At 36.4% G+C, this 12886-nt stretch overlaps 1 protein-coding gene across 1 annotated transcript in view; it reads right to left on the reverse strand.

Moving 5' to 3' along the window:
• TENM3 (teneurin transmembrane protein 3) overlaps positions 1–12886 on the reverse strand; it is a 598624-nt gene that overhangs the window by 92191 nt on the left and 493547 nt on the right. The window contains exons 13-15 of the mRNA XM_044682283.1: positions 6611–6827; positions 5413–5532; positions 4893–5154 (exon numbers count right to left, since the gene is read on the reverse strand). Coding sequence (XP_044538218.1) covers positions 4893–5154; positions 5413–5532; positions 6611–6827 — 599 coding nt within the window. The remainder of the gene's footprint in view (positions 1–4892; positions 5155–5412; positions 5533–6610; positions 6828–12886) is intronic.

The raw sequence follows: 12886 nt of genomic DNA on the forward strand, positions 1-12886 counted from the left end.
CCTTTGGACTGGTCTCTTCTTTTCCAGGCTAAACACCCTCAGTTTCTTTAATCTATTCTCACCTCATTAACTCAAGCCCTTTACCATCTTAGTCGGTCTCTGTATTCAACATTCGATACTCTTCAGTTTATCAGTGTTGCTCAGAAAAGGTAACATCTAGCATTGAACCCAGAGCTGTCGATGTAGTTTGGACAAGGCAGAGTTCTAGGAGACTTTCATATGGCTCTCAATAGAGCCTAAAATTGCATTAGTGTTCTTAGCTTCCAAATCACACAACTGACTCATGCTGAGCTCAATATATATCCCCCAGATGTCTTTTCCCACACTATTTTTATCATTTATGAATAACTGCGTTAAAGGGCATGCTTTGGATGTGGCCTTACATTCTGAGGCCAGGCTCTGTAACCAGCAAAATTCTTTAGTAGTCTAGTACCTCAGAGGAGACCTAGTGGGTCAACATTTTAGGCTCTGTTTTCAATTTTCCACTTATTGGAGTATGATTCTGAAGAAGATAATGCTCGAAAAGAAAACTGAGGCCATATAGCCATTAAGTATGAAAAGTGATTGGCTCTCATTGGAGAGTCTTCCTAACCAACCATAAAATGCAAAAATCGAGCAAGGGAGCTTAATAATTAATTAGTTGATTAAGAAAACACAATAGATCGTGCAAATCTGTAATGCTTCTCAGGACTGCATTTTAGGAGATCTGAAGAGAGCTAAAATTATGATTGACTGTACTTTTTAGCAGCAGTCCTCAAAGTGTGGTCTGCAGACCCTGAGGGGTCTCTGAGGTCAAAACTATTTTCATAATAACACCAAGATGTTTCCTACTTATTAAAATACCCCTCCCTTTTCCAACTGTGTATATGTGTGAGGCCACATATTCATATACTTCAACCAAAGTAATGTTATCACTACAGACAGAATGCAGAAGCAGTTATGAAAATCTAGCTGTCTTAAGTCAGATATTAAATAGATTAGCAAAAATATGTAAAATAATGCCACGTCTCACTTTTTTGGGGGGAAATAGTTCTCTTTCATAAAAAACATGTATATTCACATATAATATATTTATTATTCTTTCTAAATGGTTTAAACAATTATTCAAATTATACATATTAATTTTAATTATTTATTATTGCCTTATCTAATTAATAACTAGATATATTAATTTTAAATAAAATTCAAATAAATATTTTATAAATTTATCAGATTTAATTTCAAATATTATAATTAAAAAAAACTCTTTGGGAGTCTCAATAATTTTTGAGACTAAATGCGCCCTAAGACCAAAAAGTTTGTTCTCCTCTAATCAAAATATCTTTGAGAAATAAATATGTCTGAATCTCAAACGGAAAGGAACACCCCTTAGATTATAATGGTCTAAAATAAAACTACTTTAGGACTATTGTTCGGCCCTCTATTTACGTGTGGGATTGATTGTCTTTTTCTGCCCATTTCTCCTTTTCCTTATTAGAATGTCTCTTCTTTTTCAAAAATCTGACTTTTTCCTCCTCTGAAGGCTGTTTTTTGGTTCTTTCTGCTCCCCATGTACCCTTTACAGGCAGCTAGATTGCCCTGATCTTGGAATTAGAAGGATTTGAATTCATATCCCAGTCTCAGATACTAATTAGTCTGCTCCAGGGCAAGTCAATTAACCTCTAGTCTGACTCAAGTGAAAAATAGATATTTCACTTATCTCTTAGGGTTATTGTGAGGATCAAAGGAAATATCTATTAAGCATTTATCTCAGTGCCTGGCACACTGGAGGTGATTAATACATTCTTTTTCTTTTCCCTTAATCTAAAGAATCCTAGAATTTGGGATGTGGAATTTAAGGGCCATCAATTTCAGCCCATTCCTTTTACAGAAATGGGAAATGAAAGACCAGAGAGAATTCATAGATCTATAATTAGAAGGGAATCTCAAAGTTCACCTAGTAAAACCTTATCATTTTAAGCATAAAGAAACTGAACCTACACAGGGAGTAACCAGTGAGTGGGATTTGAACTCAGGTCCTCAAATTCAAGAAGCATTATTAATCTTCTACAGCAATGGTTCCCAAACTTTTTTGGCCTACTTTCCAGAAAAAATATTACTTAGCCCCCTGGAAATTATTTTTAAAAAAATTTTAATAGCAATTAATAGGAAAGATAAATGCACCTGTGGCCATCACCGCTTCCCTGGATTGCTGCAGCACCCACCAGGGGGCGGTAGTGCCCACTTTGGGAATCACTGTTCTACAGTGTCACAAATGAGGGGTTAGCAAAACTAGCCTCTTCATGCAGAGCTATCTGTGTAAAAAGAAACCCACTAGCAAATTAATTTGATATGTTATTACTCTCCCATAAACCAAGTAGTTTCTAGCCAACCAAACTATTCCAACAAGGCTAAAATGCAAATATAAAAAATGGAAAAGATCTTTGAGATGATCTACTGTTTCTCCCTGCTCTTATTTTATAAAAACAACACTGAAGACTAGAAAGGTTAAGGTTTGGATTGAAGAAAGGCAAGAGAAATAAGGAAAGCAAGACAAGGAACTGGTTTTGATGGTGGGAGGTAAAAATCAGTTACTGTGGCATTCTCTTCCAGATTCAGGGTCCCAAAGCTTCATCACTATCAACATTAGGAAGTATGTCACTAATCCTTGGAAATTTCACCCATCTGTAAGTTCCTTCCAACTTTGTTCTTTTGGTTTAGTGTAGCACCATCCTTTTAATCACTCAAGTTTGCAGTCTCAGAACCAGACTTAATTCTTTATTCATAATCACTTCCTCCCCATCTCAACCTTTACTCAATACTGTAGATGAGAATCCTGCCAAATCTTCTTCTCCAGCATCTCTCCCTTCTGTCCCTTCTCTTTCTTGCAGGCTCTCATTACTTCTTGCCTGGATTATTGCATTAGCCTCCTAATAGTAGCCTACCTGACTTTCGAGTTTCTCCGAATAATAGCATTCTCCAAATCTCACTTCTATCTAGCTAACAAATTGACAGTTCTAACCCACAGGGCTGGCCATATCAACTCCCTGCATGACAGTCTTTGGGGCTCCCAAATTTTGCTACTATAAAATACAAACAGTTTGGTTTGGTGTCCATGGCTCATCACAAGCCCACTCCAATCCACCTGACCAGACTGATTTAACATTACTCTCTTATAGAGAGTCTACATTCTGGCCAAAGTGGCTTATTTGCTGTTCCCTGTATATATGATCTCCTACCTCTGTGCAAGTCCCAGCTAAAATCTCAGCATCTTCCAAACCCTCTTTATTCCAAAGCCTTCCCTTTTTGAATTATTTCCTATTTTTCTTGTATATAGTTTGTTCATATGTACTTGTTGGTTCCTCTTTTAGACTGTAAGCTCCTGGAGAGCAGAGGCTGTCTTTTGCCTCTTTTTGTACCCCCAGTGCTTAGCATAGTGCCTGTAATGTAGTAGCCGTTGATAAATGTTTTTTGAATAATTGTCCCCTATTCCTGAAAGGCTCGTCTTCCTCATTTCTTCTTGTGAAACACCTAGTTCCCCTTGAGACTCAGTTTAAGTGCCATCTCCTATGAATTCTTTCCTGATCCCTTTAGCTAGTGCTCTTCTCCTAGCCTGTCTAATAGAATTACTATTTATTCTAAGAATAAAGAAAGTACCATTTTACCGCCTAGTACAGTGCCTGACATATAGCAGGAGCTTAATAAATGCTCACTGATTGGTCTCTGTACATAACTATTTTCTCGCTTTAGAAGTTCAAATCTGGCTTCAGATACTTTCAAGTTGTGTGATCCTGGGCAAGTGTCACTTAACCTCAATTGCCTAGCCCTTACCTCTCTTCTGCTTTGGAACTAATACTTAATAGTGATTCTAAGAATAGTGATTCTAAGATAGAAAGTAAAGGATTAAAAAAAAAAGGATATAAGCTGCTTTAGTCTAGGTATCATTTTCTTTTTTCCCCTGCACACAACATATTGCCTGGCATATAGAAGGAGCTTAAAAGGCTTGTCATATTGCTGAAATGGATTAACTGATGGCTTGACTTTCAAGAATTTCTCTATTGTGTGGAATAGATGTTGTCTGACCCTTCCTGCAGGTTGGGTTTATTCCAGGACTAGTGGGGGTTCAGATCTACTCTAAGATGGAGAAGGTTTCTTGAACTAAGAAGACAAGAACAGGCTTGATTCGCTATTATTGCCTCTTCCAATCCACATTTCCTTAGCTACCTTTCTCTGTGATGTTGGCCAGCACTTAGATTATCCTGGCTTAAATGAATACATATTTGAAAAAAAAAGGCTTCAGAGGGTTGTTTTACTCTGAAAACCACAAATTCCTAATACTTGCCATTTATGAATAAAGCCAATTTTTATTGTGCCCAATTCCTTGCCCTCAAGAACTAAAAGTATTTCTTAGTGGAAAACATAAGAAAAGGAAAAAGAATAAATGCATCTTCCAAGTAGCATACGGCTCAGTTAGAAAACAAATACCATAGAACCTCTGTCCTTAAAAATATCATCATTATTTGTTGTACAGAATATGAGTAATTATTTCAAGTTAATACACATCAGGTATCGGGTTTTTTTTAAACAATAAAGGATGATGTTTTTGTTTCAAGAACAATTTTGGTCAAGACAATTTCTCCTTTATATTGATTGCAAACCAGTTGGTAATTAAGCAGTATATGCTTACATAAAAAGAGCAGAAAGCCATTTGCTTGAGGAATATCATTATATAGAGAGAGCCTTAACATTAAAAAAAAAAACCCTGAATATCAAAACCCTTTGAATTTCTAACAGATGCCATATTTAATATCACATCTTAAACCATTTTATGACTTTGCTAGAAATTTGCAAACTCTCAGTCTTTTTGAAAAGCATATTGTTAGAAGGTGGTTTATTTTTAAGTTCTCTCTTGCCTGTGTCTCAGGAATAATGGGGCTGTCTTCAGGAGAAGATCTGAAAAAGGTGGATAAAGGTGATGACACAATGATGGGATTTGGCCTCACAAATCCACTCAGATCACAGCTGGGAATGTCATTCTCTTCTTTCTTCATGACCAGGGTATCCATCACATAAAAGACATTCCAGGGAATCCACACAGTGTGATATTGAGTAAGGAATGGCGACCGTTCAAATACCAGAGTGAGAGAGGCACCGCCATTTGCCACCAAGTCAAACCTAAGAAAAACCAAAATAAATGAAATGAGTTTTCCTGACCCAGAATCCTACCATCAAATAGCATATCCTTGCATGAAGCAGCTCTAAAAAAAAAAAAAAGTAATCACAATTTAAAAAGCATCCAGCTTTGCCACACGCTTTCTCACACTCTTCTCCAAAGTCTAAAAACTCATCTGTACTTTTAAGCACTCCGAATGAAAATCCTTCCAATTGTTCCAAGGCAGCTGTAAACAGAGATGTACGGCAGCACCAACTTACATTCCATCCTGGCGCGTAATAGTGTATCCATACTCCGGGTAATGAAAAAATGAGACGTTCACTCCAATAAGCGGAGTCCCATCCGCCGTGAGCACTTGGCCTCTAATGACAGATGCAAGGCTGTGGGAAAAGCAGAAGAATTCAAGTGAGCGTTTGTTTTCTTGGGCCAACATTACCGTGATTTATAGGTAATGCAACTTAAGGACAGAAAAACCCTACCACATGCAATCAATTGCTATTCACAAAATCCGAGCTGAAACGCTCCCAAGCCAATGCCCTCTTTTAACTCGCTGTTAATTTACATTCTCTAAGTGCCTTCCTGTTTACCCCGTGTTTTAATTTGTTGCAATCTGTTCTTTGGAGAGATATCAAGACCAATAATTTAAGAGATGAATTCTTAAAAATTATAAACTCTCCGCTTTTCTTCTAGAAGTCATACGTCTGGCACTTCCATGAAGAAAAGTATACTTTCCAATTAATTCTGAGGCAATCTGGAAATCTGCGGGGACCAAGGAGTACAAGATTTAAAGGGGCAATAAGGAACATTTGTGCAACAACTTTTAATCAACTGCTGTGCGTAACTGCACTAATGCTGTTAAATTACTGCAGACCCAGGAGTTCTAGTGTAAATCATCTTCCTTTGCTCAGTGAGACACAAGACACCTGCTTTCACTTATGGGTTTATTTTCAGGTCATTACTGCTCTGTAAAGCACCAGTCAAACAGCTTATGTAATCATACCGCCATGCAGTTAGCAGTTCCATTACATTAATTCATAATTTATATTATTTAGTGAGCTCAGTTTTTTTTTTAAAGGTGCCTTTTTTTTCCCCTTCCTTTTGGGCTCCTTTCATGGCTTCTTCTTCTACGCTTCCAACTGTGCTAACCTGAATCAACTAGTTAAATGAAGATTTATTGACTCCTTAATGGAATGTCCTGTTAGATCCCAGGTACGGAATTTGACAAAATGTGTGTGTGTGTGTGTGTGTGTGTGTGTGTGTGTGTGCACTAAGTCACAAACGCCTGAGAAAATTTGTTGGCAAAGGACTAACTGAGAGAAAGGAAAGATGGGAGAAGGAGGAAAATATCACATTCATCAAAAGTGCAGTCATGAACATTTCCCATGCCATGCAGATCGACCACTACAGACACAAATGGAAACAGCATTTTCTATCTTAAAAGACAAAACAGGAATTAACCTTTTATTGAATGGACTTTCCCCAGGTATGACGTGAGTACTGTCTGGCCCTGTAAGAAAACTAATTCGATCATAAAAAGACTTAGCAGCTTGCTGAGATGGCGACTGTAGGCTTTGGCTAATGATGTCTTGGGGATCGGGAAGTCCACGACAATAGGGCTGATTCTGGCAGGAACTCTGTAAGCAGCAGTCAGGGTCCATACAGTCAATTAGTCCATCTGCAGAAAGAAATGTAAACCAAGGAGTGAGTCCTCTTTCCATCGCTGACAAATACACAGCTGTGGGATCGGGAGAGATGAAGGAGAGGATTGAAGGAGGAGTGGACAGTGTGATGTAGTGGATGGAAAACTGGCCCTGGTCACGTGGAAGACCTGAATTCATATCCCACCTTTGAGACACATGAGCTATGTGGTTATGTTTAAAACTTCTAGCTTCTCAATACCTTGGTCTACTCTCTAAGAGTATAATTTGCACAATGATTGCCAGTCTGCACTGAAAAAGGGAGCTTTCTCCTCTGGAACTTCTTATATCGATGAAATAATTCATTTTGAGAGTGAAAAAAATCTGTATAAATTATATGACATATAAATGTGTTTTTTAAAAAAATGACTTTCTGGGAAGTATTTTTATGGGAAAGAAGATACACTTTGGAAGTTTATAAATACTTTTTTCATTCTGAATTTTGAAAAAAAATTTTCTTATTTGAAAAAAAAATTCTCTTATTTGAACAAATAATTATTAACAGGATAGAAGAATTCAGAATAGTTATAAGTATGGTTACTAGATCAGCTATATCAGATCCTGGTTTGAATGTTTCCTTAACTTTTATTTTCTTGGGGGGGGGGTGGAATGTATCTTGAGTTAATATACTATTTTACTATAGTAAAATGCATTTGAATGACCATAATTTATTTTGAAAAAGTTGTTTTATTTTAGTTTTAAAATTCTAACCATTCATTTGTTTTAGACTGTGGGAAAAACGGAGGCAAAAAAGAAATAAGAGTGTAAATGGAGCCCAACTGCCCAAATTCACAAAGTAGGTCAGCATCATCATAGAGAGAGTAAGATAGGAGATGACAGAAACTGTGCTCAGCTTCACTGGATCATGCTGACTCTCTGAGGACATTAACTTACATCTCCCTGTTATTTTCCTTAAATCATTTTAAGTATCCATTACTTCAAATAAGTTTTAATTCTTGAGACTTTATGATGTTGATATTTTTCGTATTATTGATGAGACAAATGATGAATTGCTTCCTGTCAGCTTAATTTCTAAAAGTCACATGCACGAAAATTTGTGAGCTCAAATCATTGATAAACAGTTTTTGTTAAGTTTTAGCTCACTCTGATCAATGAGAGCTAACTTGTAAGCACACATATCTTACACTCAGCCATAAGTATTTGAGTTGAATGTATTTCTATAGGTATTGTGTGATAAGTTAGGTCTATCCCTTTTTGAAACAATAACAAATGCATTCTCAAAGGACTGAATATGTGTATATCCCCAAATAATAACAGATAAAAGCTTGTTTTGAACTTTGAGATCAGTTTTTAAATAGCCCGACTATCTTACTGCATTTTCACCACCTCACTTAATCATTTCCCCAATGGGGTATAGCGATAGAAGAAGTCTGAATACCTAGAAACACTGTATTTGTTGTCAAGCTAGAGGAAAAGATAATGCAACTGATGTTGGATTTTTTTCATCAGAGGATACTACAATAATAATGCTAATGCTTTGTATTTATATTGTGCCATTCTCCAAGGAGCTGAAAGCACAGTGATTCAAAGACAGACTGATAAGTGACAAAGACAACTTTTGTCTCATTCATACAATATGCTTGCTAGCTTTAAAAGGGAGGTGATGAAAAATACACTTTCATGTGTTAAAAGACTCCATATAGAATCTTTAAAATATATCCCAAAATGTATTTCTTTTATGAATTCTTTCCCCCATTTTGGAGGTGTGCAAATAAAGTGACTACAATGTGCATACCTTTGGACTTATAGTTTCCATTATTAGACATATACCCCAAGGAAGTTATTGATAAGAAGAAAATCCTCAGCACTTTTTGTGGCAATACAGAACTGGAGACAAAGAAGATGCCCCATTGATTGGAGAATCGTTAAACAAACTGGGGTACATGAATGTGAAACAATATTACTGCAGTAGGAGAAACAGTGACTATGATGAATACAAAGAAACATGATGGGAAGAGACAAAGATAAGCAGAGCCCAGAAAATATATACAATGACTACTACGGTGTAATTGGAAAGAACGGCCGTCATCAAACATTAGGAAGTGAATATTGTTGAATTACAAACAAAAAGAAGGATCCCATAGACGAGATGTAAGAAGACACCTTTCCTGACTCCTTCATAGTGGTGGGAGGACCTTTGGTGTGAAACATTGGATATGTTTTCATACTTTTGGGATGGATTGGTTCTGCTGATTTTTTTTCCTTTAAAAATATTCTTTTTGAAATATGATGGCTCTTTAGGAAGGAGAACTGGGAGGGCCAATTGGAAGAAATTTAGGCAAAGAGAAATCCAAAGATAAAATTTATTTAAAAAATTCTTTCCCTATGAGAACTAAACTTACGGTTTATTTGTAATATTAAACTTTTGAGTATAATGAAAGAAAAGCAATCCTGAAATATCTATCAGCTTTCCCCCACAAAGCTCAATGCCTACCAAGAGTGAAAACAACTCACTGAGGAAAAGGAATTCCAAATTTGATCTGTTTCACCTCTCCAAGACTTCCTAAAAAAATAACCCCAACATTTGGTGCCTTAGGGGTTAAATGTCTCCGCCTTCCCCCCTCCCCCATAGTGTACTCCCTTAGGGAATATATGGTACAGTTGCCAAAGAGGAATGCTCAAATTTAGTCATTCATCTTTGTTAGTTTATAAAAAGCAAATGTACATCTGGCATGGAGTCTGCAGGTCATAAAACTGCATGAGATTGACACCTTCTGAACTAATCAGCTGGAAATGCATTTTTACAAGCCTCTCCGCTAACATCAATCAGAGAAAGAATCTCATTTTCAACAGCCAAGATGCAGGGACACACTGTTTGTTATTTTTCTGTGGAGTTTATCAGCAACTTGCCCAAGCGAGTGACGGATGGTTATGAATCTGGCTCCCTATAACTTGGGAAAACATTTTTCATTCTTTGTCTGTACTTATGTAGCTGGTGCTGTCTTAGTACAACCGAGCTGATGACGTGCTTGCCCAATGTCTAGGGCGGTAAAATCATGTTGGTAGAGTAGCTCACAGGTTGGCGAAACCACTGCTGCTCTATTTTTGTCTCAGAAAGGGCAGGTTGGCTTAGAAGCCTTAGCTAATAGCACTTGTTATGAAAATAACCTGTTCAAACCTGGTGAATACCAACAATTAGATATCTGAGTCTTTTTATGGGACTTTGGCTATTTTTCAGTAAAAGCGGCATATTCATAAAACACAGGTTATTATTCTTATAGACGATAATAATGAGATGATTTTTTCAATAGCATATCATAGTTTTCAAAGTGTTTTATATGTTATCTCATTTGATCCTTCCTTACAACAATCCTGTGAGGTGGCATATACTGAGAATTGATGGAGTCTACTTTTGTTCCATTCGCACATTTCATTTCATTTCTGAGATTTAAAGATGGAAAAAGTGAATCCCTTTCAGTTTATATACTGCTTCCATTATACCCATTTTATAGATAGAGCAACTAGGGCTGGCTTCATGTCTAGAATGGATTGTTTGTCTCACTGTTGCTTCTCTGAATACATAGGATTCTTTTTTTTTGTTATCTTTTAAAATAGGTATTTATTTTCTTTTAAAATAGATATTAATAGATATTAAATAGGTATATAAAATAGATATATATCTTATGCTTTTACTTTGCCTAGAAATTCCCCTATATTCTTCCCTTCTCCCCCGATCAGAGGATCATTTTTTATAACATATAGAATGTTTTGGAAAAGAGGTAGAAAGGAAAAATGCTCAAAATTGAACAGTTAGGATTCTTAAAAGAAAAGAAATACAACAAGAAATACATGAGGACTTTTCTGATCCCTTCCAAGTCCTAGGAATCACCCTCTCATCACATTATGTTATTTTGGCCTTGATGTATTTAGTATTTATATATGTACAATATTGTTTTCCCCAAAGTAACCCCCTATATTTGCAGGTACTGTTTACTTTTGTCTTTGCCCCTCTAGTGCCCAACACAATGTGGGGCACCCAGTAGGGGCTCAACAAATCTTTTTTGTTTGATCTTCCAATTCATCCTCATACCTTTCTCCGGAAACTACTCTATCTGTCCATTGTCTGATTACTAATAGAGTGCTCCTGACCCATCTCTTTGTAAGTGATGTTCTGTACCTATGATTCTCTCCATTTTCCAGCAGCTGGTATCATTCCCTTTTTTTAAGAGACTCCCAGATTGTCATTTCTGTGAATTTTTCTCTGACTTACTGGAGAAGTCATGCATTTCTCCATAATGTATCCTGTCAAAACACTGTAGATATAACTAATGCCCCCCCAAAGCCCCCATGGTATATGGGAGACTATGAAAAGGGGGTTAACATGATAAGGGCACTTCTGAAGATAAATGGGCTAATGGAGGGAAGAGGAAAAGGAGTGATATTCTTTGCAAAGTCTTGCTTGGGGGCCTGTAATTCAAAACTTGTGCCAGGTGTAACCTCATGAATTCCCTTTCATTCAGCATCTCCAACAATGAGCACTTAACATAGCTCATGAATTATTGATTTCTGTATTTGGCTGTGCATTTATTCTTTATATCTGTCTTCATCAGGACTGCCTTAAAGTTTTTAAGAGTTTAAGAGTCAGGGCACTTATACAGGTGCTAGTGGGGTGGTGGTGGAGAGAGCAGAGATGTTTTGGGCTCAATTGTATCTCCTTATTTTAGTCCCTTCCTCCCTCCCCTCAGTCACTGAGAACATGATTGTCTTTAAGGTCTTAAAGGTAATCTTTATCTTTTTTTAAAAAAAGAATACGCAACATATTTTGTTGTTTCTGCTCAGAAATGCTGTGAGCCAAATGGAATGTTAGTAATTCGTAGACTTAGAGCATGTTAGAGTTGGCCTCCATGATGATATCCTAAGTGATGTGGGGAGGATGCAGAGGGGTTGGGTCATTAATAGATAGGATCTATTATCTAGCTATGGAAAAAAGGAAGCTAAAGAAATATAGAGGAGACCTGTGATTTCATTTGTGTACTATCTTCTTTCTTTTTTTGTGTATGGAAATGCTTGTTTAGTTTGAATCTCTAAACATTTTAAATAATAATAAAAAGAACTTTAGAACTAAAAGGGACTTTAAAGATCATCTAACTGAAACAAGTTCTAAGGGACAGAGTGTGCCTCAAATTCTAGGGGATGGATTCTGCCTTCTACATGAGGTTTCTGGGAAATGAAGCTTGCTATCATAGCCCACAGTATGGTGAAGAGATTTTTGGGATCGTTAATTCCATATTTTAATATTATTTTGACAGTATTATGATCCTATGAAAAGGCTGATGGAACATTAGCATGATACATCAACTCATGGTGGATGAGTGGGTATGGAGGAAATTGTTACCATGTAAGGGGTCCTCTTTCTACCTGGCCCTAGCAGAGCTAGTTGAAAAGTATAACAAAGATAGAACCTGATCACATTAATGAAAATATTTTCAAAGGAAAGTTATATTGGATTTGATTATATAGAGATTAAAAAAAGAGCTACAAAGGTATTACAGATGGGAAAATTTGAGGCCCAACAAATGTATATAATATTCCCAAGGTCAAGAATTGACTTAGAGACAAAAAGACGATTAGAACCCAGATTTCCTAAATTTCAATCCAAACACCTTTCCTCTTAACTTATTAGGTCATGTGTATTAAGCAACTGGCATATTATCACTGGATTATCATAGACTTTAAGTTAAATTTCAATGCTCAGGGAATTGGATGTTGTAGTTATTTGAACATTGAGTATAATTCAGTATTGTCTTTTTGCATGTAAGAATGCCGATTTATTTAATAAGTGAGCAGATTCAATTTCAGTTACAAGTATGCCTCCTTTAACTTCTTTTAATCAGTGTCATCTCTTAGATTTTAAGCTTCCCAAAGAACAGGAATTATATATATTATTGTTTTCTATTCCAAACTAATTCCATATGGACATTTTGGGTTTTATTTCAATAATACTGATGGAGATCATGTATAAAAACAGATCAGATTACCTTTATATCAACCAAGTTCTTGATTAAATCAGAGAGCT

This window comes from Gracilinanus agilis, chromosome 6, assembly GCF_016433145.1.
Source record: "Gracilinanus agilis isolate LMUSP501 chromosome 6, AgileGrace, whole genome shotgun sequence".
Classification (NCBI taxonomy): domain Eukaryota; kingdom Metazoa; phylum Chordata; class Mammalia; order Didelphimorphia; family Didelphidae; genus Gracilinanus; species Gracilinanus agilis.